Below are 27675 nucleotides of genomic sequence, written 5' to 3'. Positions count from 1 at the left end.
CACAGTGAAGACTCTAAAATAATTTAAATTAATGATTTTATGAAAGAGATATGTAAAATTGATTAGAACGGAGATTTAAGCTCTTCATATAGTTATTAGATATAATTCTATTGAGATTTTAAATAAAGATATAAAGATAATTATTATTTAAAATTTATCAATTTATTATTTAAATTTTTAAAATTTAGATTAAAAAAAGATGTCGAATATTAATTTTTTTTCATTTGATAATGTATATATATGAATTAATTAAAAATATAAATAATATATTATTTATTAAATTTTAATAAAATTTATTAATAATATAAAATAAATTAAGTTTTCACTTTTATTGGATATTGAATATAGTACTTATCAAATATTTTCTCTTTTTATTCACTATTTTTGATAATTTAATTATTCTTTATATAATTATAATTTTTTTTTCAAAATCTTTATATTTATGTTTGATAATTTTTTTATTAAATTTTTCTATTTACGTGCATAAATAAATGTTCCTATAAAACATTTAAAGTTTGAAATCATTTAATATTTAGAAAGCATAAAAATCATTACTAGCTTTTATTAACAATTTAAAAATAATATATTAATTAACTTATTTGTTTATTAATATTTAAAATAAAATTATAATTAATTAAAAATTTTATTATTAATAAAATTTTATAATATAATTAAAAAAATATAAAATATAAAAAAACATATAAATTTATATCATTAAAATAATAAATAATCCATATAACATACGATAAAATCACTATACTTACTATTTAATTCTCAATTCTCCTTATTTCTCTGTCCCCCGTCTTTCATATTTCTACCTGTGCAATTTAGGCGAAATTGTGTGACATGCTTGGTGAAGATTTTTCAAGTCAACCTGCTTGATTTGCCATGGGGCTAGCCCACCTCGCGCACGCGTATATTAGGGCCTCCGCTTGCTCTTCACTTAAGCTAATGTGGTATTTATTTTACATTGCAGGAAAGTTAAAATTATTTAAAAAAAAAATTATTTTAAATAAAAATATTATTTTAGATATTATTAAAAAAATAATTTAAAAAAATAATTTTATTATTTTAATATTATTATAATTAAAAATTATTAAATTCAATTTTAATTTTTTTTAAATATTTTTAATTAATATATTTAAAAAATTTACTTTGTAATAATCCCACACCGTACAAAAAGGTTGTTTTCACCTTAAATAAGGTTAAAAGCATAATATATAGATTTTTTTTGCCTTTTGGGCCATGAATCAATTTTGAATAATTGAATTTTAATTCTCTAAAATTTGTTGCCAAGTATGCATAATCAATGGACATCACTTAACTTCTTAGGACTCTTACTATCTATTACCTCCTCTTAATGAAAGAAAGGTTAGAGTTATAATTATTTTATTTATTATATTTCTTAAATTTAATTTATTTTCATCAATTCATTATTTTTCAAATATAAAATATTTTTTCTATCATATGTATTTTTGGAAATATCAAAAACACATGTTAAGGAAAATTTGAAGGTTTATACAAAAATAGTATTTTTTTTCTTTTTTAACTTCACTTTGCAATTTGAATAGTGAATTGAGCCAATAATTTATTCTTTGTGTTTTGAATAATAATTTTGTATGTAGGGATAATTTTATTGGAATACATTTAATTCGTAAAAAATGGAAGGGAAAATAAACACGAGGGCGCACGTTAGCGATCGGGCCTTATAAAAATGTCTGCAACTCCGGTTCATCCACAAAACTGGAAACCCACACCACATCGACCCATTTTATTAACTGTGACTGTGAGAAACCCCTACCTCCTCCAACAACAAAATCGTTACTAAAATTCACTATTACATGAAAAATTCTGCTGTTTCTCGCAATCTCTGATTCCCCTGCTCATGCTGATTCTGGTAAAACCTCATCACCTTTCCTCAAAACCCTAAAACACCCAAATTATCTTTTCCGTTGTAGGTTGTCGACCAATTTATAAGGTCACCCATGGCTTCGAGGGACCAAGCGCTTTCTCTTCTCGCTGCAGCGAACACTCATAGCGATTTGGCGGTGAAGCTCTCCTCCTTGAAGCAGGCCAAAGACATTCTATTGTCAGTCGAACCGTCTTTAGCTGCCGAGCTTTTCCCTTACTTGGCTGAACTTCAATTTTCGCCCGAGAATCTAGTTCGAAAAATGCTTGTCAAGTCAGTTCAAAGCCCTAATCTTCTCGTATTTATTGTTGGAATTTAGTTTTTCCTTTTTTAAGAATTTGGTTAGTTATTATGTATTACAAGATGGTGTTTTTTAGAACGAGGGACCTTTTTGGGGATAATTCTGAACAATTTAACTGTGCTTTTACATTGCGTCTTCTACCTGGTTTCTTTTTCAATTTGTCAACCTTTTTGTTTTAATTGGCGTTTTGGTTTGCTTCTTTTCAAATGGTTAGCATTAAACAACGTAGTCAATCGCTTCTGCATGTGTGTTTAGAGTCCATGGTTAATTGGGTACATGGTTAACAAGCTAAATGCTTCAGATTATTATTTGAGCTGAAAACCTGATCTCCTTTTCCTCAGTATTGCTTAAAATGTTCCAACTGACTTGGTAGCGTTTTTATTAGGAGCTTTTGATAAATTAAATTAAGAAGGGGTTTGTGCTGAATTACTGTGGCTAAATTCAATTGAGGTTGCTTAGTCATTTTCCTTGGTGTATGTTGAGTTTCATTGCATTTTTGTTCTGGATGGATTACAGGATAATTGAAGAAATTGGTTTAAAAGCAATGGAGCACTGTTCTGTACTTATACCTGTCTTATTGGCTTTTATGAAAGATACTGATCCTCTCGTTGCAAGGCAGTCTATTATTAGTTGCACACATATCTTTTGTGCTGTTCTAGAGGAAATGGCATTGCAGGTCTCTCTCTCTCTCTCTCTCTCTCTCTCTCTCTCTCTGTGTGTGGAATGGTATTAATTAACCAAACATTTGAACCAGCTGAACCTCCTTTTTGTTTTGGGTTTTAGTTTCTAAAATTGGTTTTGATTTTGGTCTTAGTTTATAATTAAGAGTAATGAAGTATGTCAAAAAAACACATGTCAGTCCTTGCATTTCTCATGAGAAACCATTTAGTCCACGAGATTTCATTCCATTAACAGAATAGTCCCTTTGTCTAATTTACCATTAATTTTGAAATAACATCCCTCAAAGTTTGTTTTGTTGACAAAATGGTCCTTCCATCTAAGATTTATATTTAAGTAATTATTTATTTAAAAGTTAGAAAACCATGCTATTTAAAAGTTAGAAAAGCATATATTATTTTAAGTTAGAAAAGCATATATTATTTTCTAATTAACTATTTTTAGTGTTTTATATTTAAATAATTAAGTATTTAGTTTTATTTTTTTTTATATTGCATAATTGTTTAATTATATATTATTTAATTATAACTGTTCTAGGATTTTATATTTAAAAATAAATAATCACTTAAAATAAAATTTGAATTGAGGAACCATTTTGTGAATAAATTAAATTTGAGAGACATAGTTGTTTCAAATTATTACAAATTAACGGTAATTAGGATGGGGATCATTTTATCAATGGAATTAAACCTCAGAAGTGCAGAGACTGACTTGTGGTTTTTGATATACCTCAGGGGCTAACTTGTAATTTACCCTATAATTAAATTGCCTGCTTTCTTTTGTGTGCTTGCTTTAAATAAATGGTGGTGGGATATCCGTTGCAAATGCCTCTTGACTTTTATTTTAGCTTTTGTAGTTTATGCTGTTGGAAATTGGAATCATAATGATTCATTTTAGTTATTGTTATATTTTCCTTATCAAACTTTGCTATATAAATTTTGATTGAATCCCTTATTCACTTTTCTTCCACATTTTGTTGGTGGTAAATAACGTGCATTCTTTTAGTTTCTTCATTCCTTATAATTATTCATATCCTGTAAGTTTTTAGTTTCGCCGGCGTGGTAAGGTGGAGCATGGTCTTGAAGAACTATGGCTATGGATGATCAAGTTCAAGGATGCAGTGTTTGCAATTGCAATGGAGGTATATAGTAATTTTTTTTTTTATTTGTATTGAATTTGCTTTATTCTTTGGAAATATCGCCTAATGCACCTTTTCCTCCTCTCTTTGAAATAATATTTGGTGATAAGAAGCTATGTTCCCTTCCCCCCTTTCTTAGAGGCAGTAATCCTTCATTAAAGTATATTTGTTTTGCAAATTACTGATTCATTTATCTGTAATTCTCCAGAGAGCCCTTATGAGCATGAAATGTATGCGATCATTCTACATATGAACAGGTTTTATGTTATAAAGTTCTTCCTTGTTGTACTGGATGATTGGTGAGAACATTCTAGAGTTTACTTGAGAAACATTAAGTCTCTGGGTCAAGGACATATAGTCGGGTTCTTATTAACGTTGAAAATCCTTGGCTTCTGGGGGACTGTTAGCAAACTTTAGTAAATTTTGTTCCAGTTTGGTTATTGAAATATATCTGATATTTCTAATCCAAATAAATTCTGTTACCCTGATCATTTAGTATTTTAAAACTTATCTGGATTTTTTTTTTTTAACTTGACTGTAGCCTGGTTATGTTGGGACAAAGTTGCTGTCATTGAAATTTTTGGAAACATACATATTACTTTTTACAGATGACACCAATGATTCTGACAAACTTGTTGCAGAAGGTACCACATTCTGACCTTTAAGGGTTTAAAAGATTTCTATTAGATGATTTGACAGCATTTCCAAGTCTTTTCGGGATGTTGATTTATGCTATGCATTTAACATGTTGATTTTTCTGCCTGCTGATTCTTCTCTACATATTACAGGAAATAGACAGTTATTTAATGTTTCATGGCTAGTTGGTGGCCATCCTGTTTTGGATCCAGTTGCACTCATGTCAGATGCAGACAGGACTCTTGGCATTCTATTGGATTTTTTGCAATCACCCAGCAATCTTCCTGGTTCTTTGACAATTGTTGTAGTCAATTGGTGAGGTTTCACTTATCACTAATTATTTTATCTCATCTGTGCATTTATACATTTGAGCGATTTAGCTCTTGGTGCATAATTTACCATCTCAGAAATATAAAACTCTCTCTTTTTCCCTTTTCGATGTTTCTTAATGTGGATTTGAATCTTGTAGAAATATTATCATTGAGAATGAGAAATTGCTTGTTAAAATGTGTTACTCGATAATGAAGGAAAGTTTGGAGTGAAAGAAGTGCAGAAATGAATATTTCTCAATTTGCTTGAAAATACCTTGTTTAATTCCATAAATGTCATGCTAATTCCCTTGTTCAGTTTTGAATGCTTAGTGCAAGTTAGATTTGTGTTTCTCTAATTTATGATTCTTATCCATGATAGATATTATTAATTCTGATAATCCTCAGTTCTTATTTGAGTCTCCATGAATTGCAGAACTCTGCTGTTAAGTACACAAATGATTTGCACTTCCATTTCTCTTTTTGGGCATATTTGTCTGGTCTCTAGTTGTTATCAAACTCAGAAATGTCATGGTTGAAATGTGAAGCTTTTAATTTATTATTATTATTATTATTATTATTATTATTATTATTTGCTTTCTCTATAGTGAAATTCATGAAGAGTTTTTTGTTTCTTTTCCTTTTTCTGAGACCTTACCTGAATTATTAACTAAGCAATTGAAGAGTTTTACTATGAGATGACCTTCCAAACTTTTGTTCTTATTGTATTTCTTCTCATGTAGCTGCAAATTTGAAATCCTATTTTTTGCTATAATTTGGTATGTTTTTTCTGAAGAATACCTTGCATTTGAAGTCTATAATGCATCTTAGTGTTTTACTTTCATCTTACCATTTTGGAATGTCCAAAGTGCTTGCCACACTACTTTCTAAAGTTTATTTCTTCATTAACTTTAAGTTGAATTCAGTGAACAAGGGCCTGAATGGAAAATTCTGGAGATTTAGACATTTTGTTATAAATGCGAGTACATCCATTGCATGTTGAATGTTTCCTTAAAAAATAATATTCAAGAGGGGTAAAAAAGTTTTGGGATGGACACTGTATTTGATAGAGTTAGGAATATCATAGATTAATGAAAGGTAAGAATGAGAAGATTCTTTTATTTCCACTGACGAAGAAGAATGAAATCCAAAGAACTCCATGACACTTCTAATAAGGAGTAATAAGAACAAGAAAAGGAACGATAAATTTGCTCAGCTGGAATAACAAAAATGTAAAAAGAATAGCAGGTCCAATGTCAGTGCTCCCAAGCAATTATGCCAGACTAAATAATTGGATCCCTTTAGTCAGCCAACTGAGATACAGTCATAATTCACTCTGTGCGGCTAGCATTGATGAATATATAGGTCTTTGTTATTTGTTTTTCATTTGGATGAACTGGGTTATTGTTGGCTTTTATTTAATTGATGCTATGGTCTAAATGGTCCAAGGGTATCATTTTCTACTGAAGGTATTGGATTGTGTTCCTGTGGAAGAAACCTTATCAAATGTGTTAATTGCTATTGGATTCTGCCTGATCTTATATCAGAACTGCTAAAAGATGTTAATTTGGACAACTACTTTTCTTTACTCCAATTGTCAATAGTGGATTATTAATTGAAAAAGAGGAATGAAAGAATTGCAGAGCCAATAATCATATGCATATACTTAGAAATGGCACCTGGCTATTCATTCTCCTACCCATGCCATATCATCTTGCAAAGATCATAAACCATACTTTTTTCGAGAATCGATAAACATTTGTATAATGCCTTCTTTTATGACAGTTTTGGACAAGTGCATTGAATTATATGATTGTGGTGTATTTTTATTCAGTTCATTAATGCAATCATTTCTGGACTTGCTTTTGCTTTGTTTATGCCATGTCAGTAAGAGTTTGATACGAATGGTTACATGCATAAATTCCATTTTATCTAGCCTCATCCCTTGCTTCCCCCTGTGCAAAAAATTAAAGAGAGAGAGAGAGAGAGAGAGAGAGAGAGAGAGAGAGAGAGAGAGAGAGAGAAGACTTTGTGCTTTTGTGTTTCTCTTTGGTAAATTGAGTCAAAATGTGTTTTAGTTGTTCTCCTACTCCCTGGCTGGAAATGTATTAGTTACTTACAATTCTTGTCTTTCATATGCAAACATGAAATTACAGTTATTGCAAATGTTCTGTGTATTTTGCTGTTACTGATTTGCTAAGCATCTTCCAAATAATGAAGGCTTTAAGATTTTCTATGTATTCATATATGGAGAGAATTGCCTGTTTATACTATTTTGAAATTTTTGGAGGGATGACTGAAGCTTGGAAACAGGTTTTAGTGCAAGTTCAACTGCTTGTTTGTGCTATGATTTCAGCATGCTGACCAGCTCTCTTATGAGGATTTATTGGGCTTGGATACTGTTGCATTGGTGGTACAGATAATGGGAGTTACGGGACTAGACAATGTTGACATTGTTTGGATACTTTACAGCACAATTGGCCAGTGATAAGAATGGTTAACTGATGGCAAAATTGTCATCTCATGTGCTGAGAGAGACTGGGTTGTCAGCAATGCAGTTTATATTTTGTGAACTGTTAAGGGGGCTATTTACTTTATTATTGTTCGAGTTCTTGTGCTGTATGTGCATACAGCTGATGATATCCAAATTGAAAATGTATTAATGTTCTGTTACAGTTGATACACATTTAATATCTTAAATAATTATAAGTTCTTTTAACTTGGGATTACCTTGCAATACTTTCTCTTTCTTATTTCTGTTCCAAATATTTATCTCACTTGTTTTACTAGCTCTTCGTTCTCTTTGTGAAGTTCATCTATTTATATTTGATGATTTTTTTTAGCAATATTTTCAAAATTCGTTACAATGATGATTGTGGAATGTGGATCTGAATGCTTCTGGAAAGATTGGCCTAAAAAGTAATTGTGGAAGTTCCTGAGCACATGCACTAATACTGTTACTTGTAATAATTCTTTAGATGCTGTTAAAAATCAAGTTGAGGGCATTTCAGGCAAAACTTTTTGTTAGATTATTACTGAAACTAGAATTTTTCAAATTGTTCTATTTCTACGATACATCAATTCTTTTTTCCCCTTTTTAAAATTCTGTCATTACGTTCTTTAGTTGCATTTAAAATCATCTCTTCATCATCCAAGGTTTAATTTTGTCAACCTGGTTTTGATTCTTTGATCTTTCATTCTCATCGCCTAAAGTTTTTTTTTTCCCCTTAAAATTTTATTGAATAACTATTTTTCCTTTGGCTGTATTGTGAATTACCATAGACGATTCTTTTTTGGTTTGTGTTCTTTTGTTGTATAGTTGAAGCAACTAAAAGTAATATTTGTGGCATATCAATATAACCATCAGATGTGGAAGTGAAAGATGGCACATTAGATTTTGGAGTACAGGTTTTGTACTTCATAGTATCTTTTGGGTTCTGCACCTCAATATCATTTGTAAACATAACTATGTATGCTCTTTTGTTCATTAGCTTATTGGTTTTGGATTGCAGCTTTGTGGAAGGTAATCATTTTGACATATAATGGAAATGAATTTGGAGAAAACACATGCATATTGGTTGTTTTCATACAAATCAAGCTTCTGAATTCAAGTTGATATGTGAAAAAGCTCGAGGAAAAAATGCATGTTGGGATGTATTGATAACAGGAAAAAAGAAATTTCCACATTTGAGCCAAGTGTCTCCACATTTGAGCTCTATAAATTACATTTGAGCTCTATAAATTATCTAAGTAAATTTGTTTATATTTTAAAAGAGCTGAAGTTATGAACTATGTGGAGCAAATTAGAGTTTTTTGAATATTTTTTTTTTTTTTTTTTTTTTTTTTTTTTTTTTTTTTAATGAATGTAAGCAATTGTATAAAGTTTTCAGCAAACATAACTAGTAATCACATGGAGAACATTATTCAGTTATGGAAGTATCCTGCTGGAATAAGGGGCATGGAAGCAATGTTGTCTGCTGAAGGCCAAGAATATTAACTCAAATTGACATTGTTGTTTTATTATTACTATATATACTATAATATTGGATTAGATGTCAAAAAGATGATGTGTCACTTTAAATAAAAAAGATTGTATCTCATAAATTTATCGTGTATAGTTACATTATGCTAATAATTGTGCAAGGTGAATTAATTATAGTTTTCACATGAAGTAGGAAAAATGTGGTCGTGTCATTACACTAGTTCATCATAGATGGTTTTGCAATTTTATTGAATTCTTTGAAGCTTTTGTGAGGTTTGATTTGATGATTTGAAAGAAAAGATGCACTGTCAATTGCATTTTGCTTTTATTGGTTGGTGTTATTCTTATGCTGCATTATTATGCACTTGTACTGGATGTTTGGATGCTTGATGGCAACTCTTGTTGCTGCAAGACATGTTTTTAGGCCTTGTGGACTAGCTCATGTATCTTTGAGAAATAATTCAGTTAGAACTTTAAAATTAAAAATCCATTTAGGAACCTTATGTTTCACCTTTCATCTATGGTTTGCTTACTGGGATTCTGTTGTGCTAGCGCTGTTCTTAGTAAGTTCTCCTTGACTCCCATGTTGAGTGTTCTTGGGTTGGTTAGTGCTTCAGAACTTTCTTCAATTGGTAGAAGCAAGCAATAGTGTTACACAGGCTTTTCTATCAAGTTTCTTTGTCCTTTCAATTATTTGTACTATGCAATAGTGTTGCATAGGCTTTTCTATCAAGTTTCTTTATCCTTAGTTTCTAAACTCACAAGAGGGTGACTAGGCCAATGGTGAAGGCTTTTTTTTTTTTTTTTTTTTTTGGGTAGTCTGATTTGGGTGGAAATTAATACTGTAGCAGCAATTGGTGATACAAATTTTGGGTCACTTCAGAGGACGTTGATATTCACATTTTGCTATTTGTGTGGAAGTATCAGAAAGGACCGCCTGCTAAATAGGCTATGACAATCCATGCATTGTGGTTTTATTTGAGATAGTGTGAAGAGCCTGATAATGGTCAATTCAAATGGATTCTTGAGCTTGATTTTCTGTTTTGAATTGTTAATATGCTTCTTTGTTTAGATTTTTAGCTGCAAAAGATGGGCTGTTTGACAGGAAGATGATGTCTTGTGTTATTATGCAGTAGTGATTTTATACATATAAATTTGAACATTTGTATGAAATGTTAGGAAACAAGAATCCCAGACTTCTTTTGACCAAAAGTTGTTCAATTTTTTTTCCCTTCAATTTATAGATAAAAGAATTTCTCAATAGAAGTCAGATAATAATATCTCAATAGAATTCAGAAAATATTAAGTACAGAAAGGATATAAAGCATTCTATGAATCATTCTAGAACCTATACTGTTTTTTACTTTAAGATTTCTTATTTCTGTGGGATCAGAATGCAATGGAAGTTGTACAGGGGTGATTGAAAGGAGTTTAGTATTGTCCTGCTCCATAAAGAGGTTGAAGTGCAGCATGCCGTAGATAATGCTGTTGTTGAAGGCTTGGTGCAAGCGCCTTTAGGTGAATATGTGAACTGCGTTCCATTGGGGATGATGTATCCTAGATTATTTCCTTTAGGCAATTCTGTAATGTTGTGCCTGAACACCTTTGGAGTTAGTAAGATTGATAACAATGTGTCTGCTGTAGTTGTTATGCGCTCACATAGGAAGAGCATGCTCTTTCCTAGGAGTGTCAGGGACTTTAGGTGGGTGTGACTGAGGGATTTCATTCATTGGTGCATTCTCAGTATGTTGGAAATTTCAGTTTGATTATACGTCAAATGTATGTCTTCTCTAGCTCAAAATAGGTATTTACTGAATTATACTTTTGTCTAAAGCAGTTTGAGTCGTTGCTTCTTTGTTGGGAGATCTCAACACATGGCTTGTTGATTTTATCACAATGGTGAAGAGCATACAAGACTGAAACAGAGATGCTTACTTTTTTATTTGTCTTTTATTCAAATTGCATGCCTTCTACAGCTTAAAATATCTGTGCGCCAAAACTTTTGCCTCATATTTGAAGCTTTATGCGATCTTGCTGTCCTGAATGGACATTGTATTAAATAATGTGGAGGATGCTATTAATTAAGTGTTGATTGTGGAATCATGGGTATAAGGTTGTAGTAGACTCTTCAAAGTGATAAGAAACTTTGTGATGCCACGGGACATTCCAAGAAATTATTAATGGTTATGGGTAATCATGATTTAATTTAAAGGTGTGTGCTTTATACTTGCAAAATGAACCACTTGTTTGGAGCTATGTATACCTCTTTAATTTTTCTTGCCAAATGTGTCAAATTAGTATTTTTTTCCCCAACAAATGGATATATTTCTTCTAATGTCGTTGGCTTTACCTTTATGTTTGTTTTCCTCAAACCTCATGATCTGAAATCTGAATACATGTTCTGTCTTAGTTCTTTGTTTTGATATAATTTGTTGTCATTTTGTTCTAGTCCTTTGTTCTACTCTCTGCCGCTGATCTCAAGTCATTTTGCATAAGTGTCTTCCCTATTATTATTTTTTGTTGTCTAATTATGTACTTATCTATTTGACAGTCTTGCAGCTATAGCTAGGAAGAGGCCACTCCACTATGGAACTGTTCTTTCTGCATTGCTTGATTTTAGTCCAAATTTTGAGGCGGTGAAAGTATGTCATACTGCTAGCATCCAGTACTCCTTGAGAACAGCCTTTTTGGGATTCTTGCGGTGTACGCATCCAGTCATTTTTGAGGTGACTTCATTTTACATTTTTCTTTTGTAGTCAACTTCTAATTACTTCACCCTTAAAACATGTGTCTACTTCCTATTGATTTTGCTCGGTTGAAATATTGTTGAAAAACAATGCAAGTCATGAGTGCTCATGGAACTAGTTATTTTTCATGAATGATTTAAATTAGCATCTGCTGCTTAATGGGCTCTATGCAATATTTCTGACTTGTAATCTTACTGGGCCACCAGAACTCTTTATTGCGCACGGCCAAAAGACAAGCAATACATAGCCAGGTGAAATTAGCAATTCTAGGTTATCAGTTGCAGTCTGTCAACGTGTAATAGGAGAACCACAGTGTGCATTGTGAGGATCTATGTTAGATATGAACTTAAATTTTACTGTACTTGATTGTGTCTCATCTTCTTTTCTTATATTTAGTAAATGAGCATTTGTCTTCTAAGTGAAGAGGTTCTCAAAAGCCCAAACGTAATACAAAATTATGTTACTACAGCTCTTCTAGGAAAATTGCTTTATTATAAGAAGAAAGTGATGCATCAGGTTACTAATTATAAAGTACTGTGTCTCCATTTGTGATGTTATTTACCTGGCTTCATGCCTGCAATTGCAAATTTTCTTTTGGTTTCCTTTTCAGTCAAGAGATAGATTGCTTAGGGCTTTACGTGCTATGAATGCTGGGGATGCAGCTGATCAAGTTATCCGTCAAGTTGACAAAATGATTAAAAATAATGAGCGTGCTTCACGTGAATCCAGGTTTAGCAGGGTAAGTTTCTTGAATTATGTCTATTGCATTTATTTCTTATATTATTTGAATCTGTTAGTTTTTTTTCTTCCTTTTTAACTGGAATTTTAATTGTCTCGCTTAATTTAACTTGTGTTCAATAGGACGATCAACTGTCAAGCCAACTTCCAGTTTCAGGGGATCAGTTGAGAAAAAGATCTGTGTCTCTTGATACTGAAGAGCTAGCAAATGGCCACGAGGTATCGTCCAAGCGAATTTGTTATGGTCCCAACATCTCATCAACCGTGCCAATCCAAATAAATGATTCTGAGGAGGAATCTGTATCAGTCAATGGAGTATCCTCTAATGCTTCTTTATTAGATAGTGATTTGACTCCTGTGGAACAAATGATAGCTATGATTGGTGCATTGCTTGCTGAAGGAGAGAGAGGTGCTGAATCACTTGAAATTCTCATTTCAAATATTCATCCTGATCTGCTAGCTGATATTGTCATCGCTAACATGAAGCATTTGCCTAAGAATCCCCCACCTTTGTCAAGGTCTGGAAATTTGCCAGTATCTCGTCCAATTGGACCTGTAAGCAGTCCAGCACAAGTTGTGGTCACTTCTGCTCCAACAAATTCTTTTTCTCCAGTTCCAACTGCACATGTGCCTTTTTCTGCAACAAATGGTTTATCATTGTCTGATACGTCTACAGCCAATAATTACCCGGCTGATGCTAAACGTGATCCAAGAAGGGTAAAGGACGTGTACTTGTAATACATTATTTTCTGTGTTTTTGTATGCTCAATTTATCAGAATCAGTTGCGGGTCTGTGATATCTTAGTATTTATTTACTTCTAGATAACTTAATTGGTAACTTTATCCAGGATCCTCGTCGCCTGGATCCACGACGTGCAGCATCATCTGTTGGAGTACCATCCATACCTATTACAGATGATGCTGGTGCCATGGAACCTGAATTTGATGGTTCTATTTCTTTGAGTAAGCCTCTTTCACTTCCGGTTGTGACATCTGTTGAGAGTCCTGCACTTCCAATGTCAAACAGTGAAACTGATGATAAGGCTATAGAAAATCCACTGGTGCCTGAAAGTGATCAAGTAAGTTTGAAAGAAAAGATTTTCAGTAAACCTGAGGATGCTGTTCCCTCTTCAGAAGTCAAGACTTCATCAGATCATGGTCTTTCTCCTCCTCACACAGTTGATGAGGACTCTGTTGCATCAAAGTTATCAGATGTTGAAGTGACATTTGAAGCTCATACATCAGCTTTTATGGAACTTGATCAGCATTCTCCAGCTGTTTCAAACACATCTATACCTGAAGAAACCTGTCAGGATTTACCTCAGCTTCCAATATATATTGAATTAACTGAAGAACAACAACGAAATGTGAGAAAATTGGCAGTTGAACGAATTATTGAATCTTACAAGCCTCTTCCTGGGACTGATTATAGTTGGACACGTATGGCATTGCTTGCTCGATTAGTTGCTCAGGTAGGGGCAACATACTTTCTGATTGTTCAGCACTTTTAAGCAGTCTCTTGAATCTTGTGATGTGCAAGTTGGTCTTATCTTTTTGTCTAATTTTGGCAATTAGGAGTGTGTTTTGTATACTGTAAGATCTAGGATACTCATTCAATCTGTGTTTGATATCGTATGACTTGGTAATAATTAAGGTTTGTTGTGGAATTATATGTGTGTGTGTGTGTGTGTGTGTGTGTGTGTGTGTGTGTGCGTGTGTGTGTGTGTGTGTGTGTGTATCTTTGACTTCATCTGAAAGAAAAACAAAAACTAGTTGGTGCAGCCTTAGCACATGGTAGCATACAAGATAGTGAAGGAAAAGGATACTTGTGCAAAGAAGCAATATGTAGAATAAAATCCTTAGATGAAGCTAAGAAGCAAGTGGAGTAGCAGCACCAAAAATGAACTTGATGGATGCTACCATGAGAAAGCCATAGAATGTTCAATATCATCAAAAGCCCTATTATTCAAAGCAGCAATACACTCCATAATAAACCCCATAATAAACGTGTGGTGCTCTAGCCCATGTGGCAGTGGCACTCCCAACATCCTTCCCTGGCCAAAGTCTTACCCGCAGTTGAGTAACTCCTTAGCCCTTCTGGGCATTGAGTCAATTTTGAATGACTCTAAAGCAATGGACAGATTCTGTTATATGATTGTCTTATTCACTATTTTGATTCTGGTTGGCTTTGGATCCTCTCTGGCTGCAAACAAAAATTCTTGCTGTTAATAGACTGATTAAAAAGTAATTAGCTTCTTTTGAAATTGGTTTGGGCATCACACTTTCTTTTCGGTTGGAGGAAGTTTACTTGAGTTCAAACGCTGATACTCCAAGTACTTAGGGAATAAAATTTCGAGGCATGATTTGTATTGTTGCGAGTGGCTCAGTATGTTGCAATGTATTTCAACAAGAACATTACATATGTAATTAATGCCATTGTGCTCTGTTTCTGATTCAGTTTGACATTTTGCAATCAACTGCTGGTCCATGAATACCTTGTTGAGCATTTAGTGTACATCATAATAGGTTATTAAAAATATTAGCAGCTAAATGTTTTAGTTATTATTTGATGGGATGTTGTTTTGGATACCTGTAAACAGCTACGTTTGCAAATTATGTGGTATTGTTTCCTTTCAGATTGATGCAGATGATGACATTGTTGTGATGCTGCAAAACCATATTGTTTTGGATTACCAGCTGCAAAAGGTATTTTGTTTTGTGAACCTTTCTGGGTCAATTACTTGTGTCATCCATTCCTCTCTCTCTCCTCTACCTTGTCTAGCTGACTTATTTAGAAATTATCTCTGGGTAAAATCTGTTAATTATGATAACTACTACAAGGATATTTAAACATGACTTGTCACATTTTCTGTGTAAATGCCTTGTTGGTTTGGTAAATCATTACTCCCTCCTTCCACAAATAATAGCCATATTTGGAGTTTTCACGGTGATTAAGAAAATGATTGGATAACCTCATTTTCATAAAAAAAAAAAAAGCTAATAATTTACTTAATTACCCTTTCTTGGAAATTTGAAGAAAAGAATATCAACGTGACAAACAATTAGTTTAATTAAGAAGGGGTGATAATATTAGTTCTAGGAAATAGTATAAATATTTATTGTATTTTATAGAGGTAAAGGGTAAAATTGGAAAAAAAAAGGTTAATTCTCCTTGGTTTTCTAAATGTGGCAAATAATTTTAGACAAAATAAAAAGCCAAATGTGGCTATTATTTATGGACGGAGTAATAAAGTACGTGCTGGAAGTTTTTGTCATCGCTAGACTTTGCCAGTGTGTATATGAGCTTTTAGAACAACTACAGTTTTTTCACATTGGGAATTTTTGTAATTACAAATAATGCATATGCAATATTTGTGTAAATTTCATATGCATTTAATGGTTGATGATGTAGCGAAGTTACAGGTTATTTTACCCAAGACACATATGGGGAAATGGGGAGAAAGAATTCTCTGCTGATGTCAACAATTTTTACAGTGATATGCATTTCTTGTTCTCTCCCTCTCTCTCTCTCTCTCTCTCTCTCTCTCTCTGTGTGTAATGCAGCAATATTAACTCTGTAACTGGTGATCTAACCTCTACAGCAAAGTGTAGAAACAATAAGAAAATTAATGAAATGATACTCATGTATATTTTTTCTGTGAAAAACACTGGATTAATTTCTGTTGTGTCTTCTGAGTATCTCACAACTGCTTGTGAAAACCCAGGAAGCGCTAAAGGTTTTGTTTAAATGCCCAAAATAAAGATTCTAGAAAGAATGCTTCTAAGTTTAGTTTTGTAGTATTGTTATTAGACATTGTGTCTGGGTCCACCTCTTTCCTAGTGGGAAATAATGACGCCCGTCTCCTCTTTGAAGGAAAGTGCCAGGTCCCTTTCCTCTGGGTGTATTTTGAATTCTTTATTCAATTTCTGAAAAGTATCTCTGGCTGAATACAAATTTTGAAAATTGGATGGAAAGATGAATAATTAGATGTGATATTACCAAATCCTGAAAAGAATATTACTTGAATCTACAGGTGCAAGAATGGAAATTATACTGATTCAGTTTTCCAGTAGTCTGTGTTGTGAACTGCTACTTTCTCTGTTCAGTATATTTTACAATTTTTTTTTGCAGCTAAGGTCTATATTCACATGAGTAACATATCTACACCTATCTTTCATGGAAAAGCAATAAAACATCGATTAAGCTTATCTGGCTTGTACAGTTAATACCAAAGAATATGATGGACTTTGAACCATCAGAGGTTTACAAATCTGAGTCTCTGAATTATCATTACAATTTTCTCTTTGTTGTCAGTCATTCTGTCACTATTAGAGGCTTATGAAATGGGATCATGTGCCCTTGCATTTATTCTTATTTTTAAAAATTTACTTTTTGCAGTGCAATTCTTGATTTCCTTCTTGTTTATTACTTTCCTTTTTTCGTTTGATGGAACTAAAACAATGTCCTATTATGGTTAGGTTCAAACTTAATATACTTTTGATGTGCAAAGCTTTCAATTTACTGTTTCTGGTGCCAATGCTTTGGGTTGATAATATAATGAGTAATAATTTTGTTGTTATCAATAGATTTCATCATCATGATGCTTGAGCAAAACTTTGTGAAATTTTTTGTTACTTCTTTTATTAATGTTTTTGTGATCTAATGTCTTCATTTTGGGTCAGGGGCATGAGCTTGTGCTGCATATCTTGTACCATCTACATTCTCTTGTGACTTTAGATTCAGCTGGAAGTTCCTCATATGCTTCTGCTCTGTATGAGAAATTCCTCTTGGTAGTGGTAAGCACATTTTTTAGATGGTTCAAGTTTATTATATTTGTGTGAGAATTAGATTTATATGACTCTTTTCCTTTTAGGCCAAGTCTCTGCTGGATACTTTTCCAGCTTCAGACAAGTCCTTCAGCAGGCTTCTTGGTGAAGTTCCAGTTTTGCCAGAGTCAGCCTTGACATTGTTAGATGATCTCTGTTATAGAGATGTTTTGGATTCCCATGGAAAAGAGGTTCGAGATGGTGAGCGTGTCACTCAAGGCCTTGGTGCTGTGTGGGGTTTGATTTTGGGCCGCCCAAATAATCGGCAAGCGTGCTTAGATATAGCTTTGAAGGTAACCTAGTCATGTGTAACAACATTAGACTGATTATGATTTGTATATTTTGATTGATATGTATGGAATAATCACTTTTAAGCCGGTTATGCTCCTTCCTGAGCTATGTTAGAATATTTGGATTCTGATAAAATTAGTGGCAAATGAAAGCAGTCGTAGCAATTATGAAGGTGCTAACCACCCTCCTCCCAAATAAATAAATAGAATGAAGAAGCAAAAGAGAGTGGAGAAACCCAAACTAGGCTTTTCAGATTAATAAATAAAAGCATGGAATACATAGAGATTATGAGCGAGAAGGAGAGGAGAAATTTCTCAAAAAATGCTTCATTTTGTGATTATGATTCATGGTATTTATTAATCCTAATATGTACAGATAATGTACAATGTAGGCTACAATATATACATTGTGTGCTTTGCTGGATAAATGTGGAAAGGATACATTTTTTGTCAAAAGGATACATTTTTTGTCCTGTTAATTTCCAAATTGGGAGACACTTTATCATGGTGAACTGGATACTACTGGTTCCTTTGTTAAAATGCATTGATATTATAAGCATTGTTTACCTTACTCTTTCATATCTATGCTGGATTTCTACTAACATCACACATCATGCTTTATGATATGTTCTAATCTTTAACACACAAGGTGGGGAGCCCTAATGTTGCATTAAACTTTAACTCTGAAGTAGAGGAAGAAAAGAGAATGGATGAAACCTCCATGAAAATTTTTGTAGTGTGCACATTGAAGAAATATGTATAAATATTATAAATTGGATTTTTACTTGCATTTCTTCCTGATCACAGTGTGCTGTTCATTCACAAGATGACATTCGAGCAAAAGCTATCCGTCTGGTATGGTTTCTTTCCATTCATCAAAGACTGTCAAGTCTTGCTAATGGCCTTCACTAGGTGTTGGCTTTGCTTTTCATTTGAAAGTAAATTCAGTTTCTTCCAACCCAGACAGAAAGGGCTTTTGTTGCCAGTAATCCTTGAATTTTTCTATATTCTGGATAGGTGGCAAATAAACTCTATCAACTAAACTACATAGCAGATAATATTGAGCAATTTGCAACAAAAATGATTTTGTCAGCTGTGGATCAGCGTACTTCAGACACAGAGCTTTCACAGTCAGGGTCCACTGACCAAAGAGAAGGGGAGGTATGAATCATGTATTTTTGTTTCTCATTCGGTGTTGTTTATGGCAAATTTTTTATCTCTTAATGGATGACCAATGATGAAAGTTTCCTGTGGAGGAAGATAAATTTGGGATTATGCATTAGTTGGGATGTAAAATGAGTGACAGTTGCATCAGTTCAGGCGCAAGTATGCATTTTACTCAGATATGAATGTGGTATATGCATTTTACTCAAATGAGTGACATGCATCGTTTTAGGCACAAATAATACTCATGCTTCACATGCTGCCATATACTTTCGTTTTTCTAATCTTAGTCCAATTGTGTGGTAGTTTGAACCTATGACACAATGGAACAAGATTAATTCTTCTGCCCCCAAAAAATATCTATTTCTTCAAATAACTCACTGACAGAAAAATAATGACACTGGGCCTTTTAGGATGGTTAGAAACTGGGAGAAAGATTTTAATCCATAATTTCTTTTGATTACTTACCTTTTTCCTCTGGGAATTCTTTCAGGTTGGAAGCCAGGAGACATCAGTCAGTGGCTCTCAACTCTCAGATACTGGAAATTGTGAAACTAACACTGCAAGGGGTGCACAAGGGGTTGTCCAAAGTGCGTCAACCATGTCACTGTCTGAAGCTCAACGACTAGTTTCTTTATTTTTTGCTTTGTGCACACAGGTTGTCAATTTTGTGATGGTTTTAAGATTTGGAAAGCTATTGCGAAATTTATTTTTAGCTTGTAGTTTCTGAAAGATGCTGACAAAATTTCTTTCCTGCCAGAAACCTACTCTTCTTCAACTTGTATTTGATATTTATGGGCGAGCACCAAAAACTGTGAAGCAGGTTTTGTATTTATTTATGGCAATATCTTTTGCAACTGCAGTAGTAAATGATGATAGATTTGTTGTACAATTAATAGGCTGTCTTTTTGTATAGGCCAGTTGTCACATGTATGAAAGCTTTTTCTCCTGAATGGCAATCCCATTGTGAGAAATATTGCTTTTAGGGCATCTAATATATGATAATGTGGTTGGATCACTTTTTCAGTTTATTCAAACAATATGCCAAGCCAAACCACTTCAACCACACATCACATTCCGCGTCTGTCATTCATGAGGTTGAGCTCATTATTTATATTTATTGATATTGTCTGGTATTCAGGCTGGCTTGAATTGGTTCTATAGATATGATGATTCTGCTAAATATTAGACAGATGCAAGTTTGTTGTATAGTATTTCATGATTGAAATGTTTGCTTAGTTAGATTTATGTTTTTTATGCGAACATGATCCAAAATGTGGCATAATTATGCCATTATCTTACCACAGGATTTTCTTTCTCTTTTGAGTAGATGCGGTCTTGTGTTGTATTACCCTTTTCCAGCTCTTTTCCTCACTACTGTGATAGTAAATGTAACTGCTATTGTTTTTCCTTGAATCTCCAATTTTAACCTGGCTTTTGGAAAATGGAATACAGGCTGTTCATCGCAATATTCCTATCCTTATCAGGGCCCTAGGGTCATCTTATTCTGAACTGCTGCGTATAATATCTGATCCACCAGAAGGATGTGAAAATCTTCTGATGCTGGTAGCTTCCTTTTTCAGATTATAATGAAATTCTGTTTCAACCAAGAAGTTCTCTTGCTATTGGAATCTGATTTTCTATTCATGAATGATGTTGAAGTTGATTTTGTTTTCTGGATAGGTGCTACAAAAATTGACCCAAGAGACAATGCCTTCTGCCGATCTGATTGCCACTGTGAAACATTTATATGAAACTAAGTTGAAGGTTCCATTGATAATTTTGCTTTCACTGTTTCCTCTTTCAAATAATTGATATGTTGGTCTTATGTTGTGGCATCATGTTTTCTTTCAGGATGCTACTATACTAATTCCAATATTATCTTCGCTCTCCAAGAATGAGGTCTGCTTCACTATTTGTTTCTTCCTTTACTATAAATTGTTTTCGTTCTCATGCTTATGCATATGTTCATTTAATGGCAAAAATGGTTGTGCAAACCAAAGAGTGTGATTACCTTGAGGTTTACAAGTGGATTTATGCAATTACTTCAGTAAGGGTTACGAGTATAGTGCATTACGTTCCAAATCCAAGTGGAATTTGCAGTAGACAGCTAACTTAGAGGCCAGCTAGAATAAATTGTTGACTTGGCCATCACACGGAATAGGATTAGAGAGAGAGACGGCAGAAAATGATGTAGGAGCTTGATTTACATGGATATTGTATGTTCTATCCTTTCCTTCCCCCGCATTAAACTTTCTGTCTATCTAGTTTATTCCATTGGAACCTTTGTCAGTTGTGGAGTTCTTTGGCATGGCATATCAAGTGATCTCCAAGTCTAATGCTTTCAACTTTCTCGTGTTGCAAAATGTGGAATTGAAAGTGTATTGCGTTGCAACCCACAGCTGGATTTTAATCATTTTATGATTTCAGGTTTTACCGATTTTCCCCCGGTTAGTTGGTCTTCCAATAGAAAAGTTCCAGATGGCACTCGCTCACATTTTACAGGTGTATTTGAATGCTTAATGTGATTTTATTTGCATTGTTCTGTGTATTTATTCTGCCACAAGCGTAGCTAACTGTTCTGTGTATTTACCCTTTTGGTCTTCTTATCTCTTTAGGTCGCTTAGGACATTTCATTTTTATTAGTGCACCTACTTGTGCTATCATGTTATTATGACGGGGAAAATTGATAATCCAGTGTAATACCTACTCATGTTTTCTTGTTATTATGATGAGGAAAATTGATAATCCAGTGTTATAAACAGAAAATTTCCTCTTTAAGACAGTGGAAACGGGCAGACACGTAGGTCCTTGTTTCATTGCTAAACTTAAACAATGGGATTAGCAAAAACTTTTGGCTTTTCTGTTAAGAGGCCGAATCATCAATGATACAGCTGTAAAATTGCATCAAAATTTGAATACAAACAATTTTAAGGATGCATAGCTGCCTGTGAATTTGGTTGAACTACGTAAAACATGCCAAGATAATTTAAACAATGTGCTTGACTGTTTAATTTTGATTTTCTGCTCCCTCCTTGCCATCCTTTCTCTCCTCTCCCTTGTAAAGGGAAAAATTTTCTAAGATTTCTTGGCTTGTCATGGCAGGGTTCAGCTCATACGGGTCCAGCTTTAACACCTGCAGAAGTGTTGGTTGCCATCCATGATATCAGTCCTGAGAAAGATGGCCTTGCATTAAAAAAGGCATGTGTTTTTTCCCTGAATGGTGATAGTTTTGTTTATAAAGGAAGCCTTAGTTTTCTACTTCATAGACTTTAATGATATTTGAATTATTCTGTGTTGCTTTTTTTATCCTATTATTTAATTGATAATTCTGTGCCTAATGTGTACTAATGTTGTGAGAAATGGCTGGTGGTGTTTCATTTTCTGATAATTGTGGGAAATAAAGGATTTGATGTAAGACTTGGGCTGACAAGTTACCTGCTTAGCACATGCCTAGGTCATCAACAGGTTTTGCAGTAAAAAAGTAAACTACCTCAGTTATCAGTTATGCTTATCCGTTTGAGTACAGTTCTTGATGGGAGGTGGAGTCATTTTGCTTAATGTCAAACTACTCGGTCAGATTGGAGTTGAGCATTGCTCACTTTTCAATTTGCAAAGATCAAATGATGTTTAGGGAATGTTTTGCAGGGATTAGATGCATAGTATAGTGGGCTTCACATAACTTGCAATATTCTGGTTAAAAAGTCATTAGTCATTTTTTATGTTTGTTTGCTTTTTCTGCTATGAGGAGCGCTGTAGTCGTCTTTTGATTTGCTTAGCACTCCTTAGTCTAATTATTCAACCATGAATACATGCTGAACTTGATCAGGGACTCAGGGTTGCTGAACCAAGATGGATGAACTTTTTTAAAAAAAATTGGTCACATTATGCATTCCCTTTTTTAACTTCTATTGTGTTGCTTTCGCATTGACTTCCATAACATGTTGGATAGTTGCCTTTCAGGATTTATAAATATACAATATTCTGGTGTTGATTCTTTCAGCTTTGGATTTACGACTCAACAGAACAATATTCAAACTCTTTGGCCTTAGCTTCTTGTAGATATCATTGATGGGTGCTAGAAGTTTTTTGTGCTTTTAGTTAGTTTCTCCTTTAATTTCCTGTGCTTTATGACCATATTAATGTTTGTATCTTTCTGTTCCACATATTCAGATAACAGATGCATGCTCTGCTTGTTTTGAGCAACGCACAGTATTCACACAACAGGTTTTGGCTAAGGCCCTGAATCAGATGGTATGTAAATGTTGATCATTTTATGGTATAATGGACAATGTTAATCAGGTGTTTATAGTAACTGTTTTATATTGTTAGGTTGATCAAACCCCATTGCCTCTACTCTTCATGAGAACAGTAATTCAGGCAGTTGATGCATTTCCTACCCTGGTAATGTTAATATTTCAATTTCTAATACATTTTTAAGATGCTTTATTATTATGTTCATAATTTAGTTTATGCAATCATTTCAGAGGTTAGGATCAGGTAATAGATGGAAATTATGTTGAAGCAGTTGTTTTGATGTTGAATCTTTTTATTTGCCTTTTGCCTATCTTGTAAGACGACATTAATTGAAGGTTAAATTTCCTTGGACGGCCATTTGTAAAACTGGTGCCCCAGCTTCTTCTTCTTCTTCTTCTTCTTCTTCTTTTTTAAAAAAAAGGTATCATTTTTCTTTTGAATGGGAATATTCTTGGTGGAGGATTTTGACTATTGATGATCTTAAATATAAGGGGAAAGTCATGATCAATATTCAATTTCCTTGCAAAGGAGCTTGAGTCAGTTGATCGTCTTCTTTTGCATTGAAATAGGCATTTGAGGGAGGTAGGGAGGTGGCTTGCATGTTTATGGGGACATTCTGGGTGGCGGCAGGATCTGTGGAGTGGACTTGATTTGGAGTGCTGTTTATTTCTCCTCTCATCCCTCGCTGTTTTTGGATTGTGTGGAAGGGAGGAATAGTAGAACTTATGAGGGTGTAGATTTTTTTTCCTTCCATACTTAAGGCTACACGTGTGATATGAATCATATGATTTATTTAGAGACTCTGTCTTGCACATGAAATTTCTCATACTGCTAACAGGAGTTTTTTACATTTGCTCACCCCCTTGGTGCTTTTTAATAAAAAATTCTCATTTTTTCCATTAAAAAAAAAGGTTTCTCACCATTCAGTGATGAGAAAGTCCTTTGGGCCCAACTTTTGATGCACCATGGTAAAAAATGCGATATTTTGAGAATATTTTTACCTATTAGTGGGACCATAGTTGCTATGTTATTTGTGGCTGTGAGTTTGATCTCAGGTAGAGTTTGTAAGACTTTTCTGCATGGTCCATTAAAATATTGACATTTCAAGAGATTCTGTGTTTTCGTTTTCATCGTCATTTGTGGTTATGTGGGACATTTTATTTATTTATTTATTGTGATAGAAATATGAATTACTTCTGCATATGATATTGACTATGCAAGAGGGTGAAAAGATGTGGAAGATCAAAAAATAATCATGATAATCATGCTGTCTCATGTTTGATCCCCAGGTTGATTTTGTTATGGAGTTGCTCTCCAAACTTGTGAGTAGACAGGTATGCTGGCCCAAGTTAAAATTCTGTTCTTAAATTTATAAAGAAGTTTGACTATCATGCTTGCTTTATTCTGGTTTGAGATCATTATCTTTTATAAATATTTGGTATTCAGGTGTGGAAAATGCCAAAATTGTGGGTTGGGTTTCTGAAATGTGTGTCTCAAACAAGGCCACATTCTTTCCGTGTATTATTACAGGTATTATATAGTTTGCATTCCTGGAAAACTTCCCCTTGTTAACTCCTTTTACCTTGTCAGTTTCAACTTGTATCTTTCTTTATATATTCTCTGCATGCAGTTACCACCTCCACTACTTGAAAGTGCTTTGAACAAGCATGCTAATCTCAGAGGCCCCTTGGCTACTTATGCAAGTCAACCAAGTATCAAAACTTCACTACCTAGGTACAGTTCTCAAGGAGCTGATTTACCAGTTCTTTTGGTCCCGAGAGATCTACTGGGAAATTTATTATTTTTTTTAATGAAGTGATATTATTTTTATTTATTTCTGTCCTGTGTGATAATGCAGTTTTAATGACCTATGCAATTTATTAGCTTATCAAGTGAATTATGTAATCAATTTTCCCATGTATTAGAGCATCTATCACGAGTTGGCACTTGGCATTGACAATTCAACTATTAATTTTGGAGGGTTACCAGGTTCTGTGCATGAGTTTTGGGCGTTATGATCCTTAATTTTGTACCATATGCATCACAAATTGGTAGAACCAATCATCAAGTATTCATATTACCTATTACCAAATGAGTTGTAGCTCTATACTGAGTTCAGTGGTTGAACAAAACATCTACAGGTTCATAAGATATTTGTGGAATTTTGATTTGATGCAAGGAGGTCCATTACTGAACTTTCAAGTTAAGGATGATGGAGGCCTCAGACATCCTATGTTCAAGGGCTGTCTAGTTGAGGGAGATCATGGAAATAGTTAGTGATTTTTTGAGCATGGGGGGAGGAGTTTAGGATTTGACAGATTGAGGGGAAAAGAACCTGTCCTTATGAAGAAGCAGATTATAAGTCTGGAGATCAATATATATATATATATATATATATATATATATATATATATATACTCTATTTAATTAATTGACATATTCTTATGAAAGATGAGAGTTTTCTAAGGTTAATTTATTCCTATGCATTTGGCAGATCGACGCTAGCAGTTCTTGGTCTTCTCAATGATTCACAAACACAGCAACATGTCACCTCTTTACACCCTTCAGAAACGAGTTCCTCTGTTCATGGAGCAAATCTTACATGATAAGTCACTGAGAATCGGAATTGACCACTTGTATAGCAAGGAATTGTTAAGGACCATTCCAGATGATGGTCCTTATCCACTGGTAACACTTGGCAGAAGGGGGAATACAAATTGACAGTGGTGGCTTAAATGGACATTTGACTTCCGACAAGTGACTAGCTGATATCTGATGTGCAATGAATTGAAGTCAGCTGTGCGGGTGAAGTTGCATTTTTGGCAAGAAACTGCCTCCAGAGAATTCCAACCCTCCTTCCCTGGCTGCTTTACAAATGTACCATAATTGTAATGTCTTTTTCATTTTTGTTCTAGTTATTGTAATTCATTCTTTGAAATTTTGATCTTCAAATCCATCCTCATATGGGCATGTCTTATGAAGGGTGAAACATTGGTTGGTCGGCATGTAGGGCACCACATAGGTTAAGCGACCAATTGTTCTCATTCTCAGCTGTAGGAGATTAGCAAGTGTGGTTCCCTGCGTAGGTGGGGGAACCATTTGAAGGGAAAATGATTGTGGAGCTGCTGTCCATGTATGAGGGGTACGGTCCGTCATATAATTGAGGACTAATTTGGTCATGATGATCACAATAAGAGTACAGCTCTCTTCTCATTTTCACTTTCTTTTTCAATGTTACTAATCTATGGCAATTTGCGACATTCTGGGATCATGCGTAGGGTGCCTTTTTTTGTTGTTATGGAGTCTTGAACTATTGAGAACGTGATACAAAATGCTTTGCTAGATTTTTTTTTTTTTTTCCCTGTGCTGTAAGTTAAGATAAATATGCGTGGCTGAAGTTGTTATTTTACTGATAATAACATGCATCGCTAAGCCTAAAGTTTTAAGTGCAGTTCCGTAGCTAAATGTTTAACAGACGCACTATTTTGCGTTTGCGTCGGAGTTTATGACCAGACGTAAATATGCATTGCTGCTTATAATAATATAGGAGAATATTGTAGCATATATTCAATAGTGCTCTCTCCCATTAAAAAAAAAAAAAAAAAAACTTGAGCCCTTTTTGTAATGTGAAACATGCACTGAAAGCACTTAATTTCTCTAAGTGAATTTTGAAAAATTATAACTATTAAGTACTTTTTTCATTTACATGCCAACTTGTGATTCACTTGTTATTTCATATCATATGTACATATGAAATAGCAGTATAAAATTTTTATTTTGTAGCAAGAATTTTTTATATTTAAACTGTTTATTTTATGAAAAATAATTTATATATAAAAAATATTTTATAAATTATTTTTTATGAAAATTATTTTTGAAAAAATTATTTATTTTTAAAATATTTTCATTGTTTAATTATAATATTAATATTTTTATTTTATATATATATATATATATTTTTAATAAGATAATTAAATTTTGAAAAATATTAATTTTCCTTATTTATTTAGAAAAACATTATTTATTGATCTTTTAAAAAATATTTTTTAAAAAGAAAACTTTTTCAGAATAAATGATGCCTAAGTATTTGTTCGTGACGCTTTGTTGCGGTGGTGATTTTACTGACAGTTTGTCGTGTACTTTTTTTTTTTTTTTTTGATAAGTGATGAGAATTAATTGTTGTTAACGTAATGACAATTTTAGCAGACTGATTCTAGAAGGACTGAAATCCCAAAGGATCTCTTAACGCAGTTTAGATCTACTTTCCACGAGGTAAAGACGTTACGTCATGACTGATATTGTCATGTCTATTATCGTCTCTAAAAATAATAAATGGCATCGCTAAAAGCTTTTTTTTTTTTTGACCTTTTGAGTTATTTTTTAAAGTAATTAAGGATGATTAAAATTGATTTGAAATTTTTAAGAGTAGGTTTTATCACAATTATTTAAATGATTAATAATGAAAAATTAAAAGTTTTGAATTCCAAATAAAGAAGAAATTTGGAACGTGGACCTCAACAATAACATTTCAGATCTAGAATCTATTTCACGACAACTCTATTTTTACCTTCAGAACCAAACATGATTTTAGTCAAAAAATTACCAGACTAACTTCCTAACACAAGACAAAACACCTAAACTGAAAATTGCATATAGCACTGGTAGTAAGATGGAGTGCTGCCGACGCTCTTGAATAAGAA

The 27675-nt window shown here is 33.4% G+C and overlaps 1 protein-coding gene across 3 annotated transcripts; it reads left to right on the top strand.

The window, feature by feature from the left end:
* Positions 1 to 1725: 1725 nt before the first annotated feature.
* On the top strand, positions 1726 to 26246 carry LOC110655797 (uncharacterized). Of its 3 annotated transcripts, XR_002495026.2 has the most exons (28): positions 1726 to 2182; positions 2727 to 2886; positions 3937 to 4029; positions 4568 to 4670; positions 4815 to 4977; positions 11504 to 11678; positions 12310 to 12438; positions 12561 to 13154; positions 13286 to 13909; positions 15075 to 15143; positions 17121 to 17234; positions 17312 to 17557; positions 18362 to 18409; positions 18572 to 18715; positions 19212 to 19376; positions 19479 to 19541; positions 20174 to 20284; positions 20402 to 20485; positions 20573 to 20620; positions 21149 to 21223; positions 21824 to 21919; positions 22892 to 22972; positions 23051 to 23122; positions 24265 to 24309; positions 24422 to 24505; positions 24606 to 24709; positions 25470 to 25863; positions 25958 to 26246. XR_002495026.2 is itself a non-coding variant. In XM_021812243.2 (27 exons), exons 1-27 carry the CDS (start codon positions 1986 to 1988, stop codon positions 25579 to 25581), a joined length of 3999 nt encoding a protein of 1332 aa, XP_021667935.2. In that variant the 5' UTR covers positions 1726 to 1985; the 3' UTR covers positions 25582 to 26246. The 3 variants fall into 3 exon arrangements, 2 of the variants coding, with proteins under 2 accessions (XP_021667935.2, XP_021667936.2); XM_021812243.2 differs by having other exon boundaries at positions 25470 to 26246; XM_021812244.2 differs by lacking the exon at positions 1726 to 2182 and having other exon boundaries at positions 2747 to 2886; positions 3930 to 4029; positions 25470 to 26246.
* The last annotated feature ends 1429 nt before the right edge of the window (positions 26247 to 27675 follow it).

This window comes from Hevea brasiliensis, chromosome 12 (assembly GCF_030052815.1).
Source record: "Hevea brasiliensis isolate MT/VB/25A 57/8 chromosome 12, ASM3005281v1, whole genome shotgun sequence".
Taxonomy (NCBI): domain Eukaryota; kingdom Viridiplantae; phylum Streptophyta; class Magnoliopsida; order Malpighiales; family Euphorbiaceae; genus Hevea; species Hevea brasiliensis.
The sequence above is the reverse complement of the archived record's forward strand: the minus strand, read 5'-3'. Positions and strand labels throughout refer to the sequence as shown.

Bases quoted from the DNA above. Each gene is read 5' to 3' on its own strand.
- LOC110655797 (XM_021812243.2), top strand. From the start codon at position 1,986: ATGGCTTCGAGGGACCAAGCGCTTTCTCTTCTCGCTGCAGCGAACACT. The intron at 12,439-12,560 runs GTAAGTTTCTTG...TGTGTTCAATAG, and splicing joins GTGAATCCAGGTTTAGCAGG to GACGATCAACTGTCAAGCCA. The intron at 20,486-20,572 runs GTTCCATTGATA...GTTTTCTTTCAG, and splicing joins TATATGAAACTAAGTTGAAG to GATGCTACTATACTAATTCC.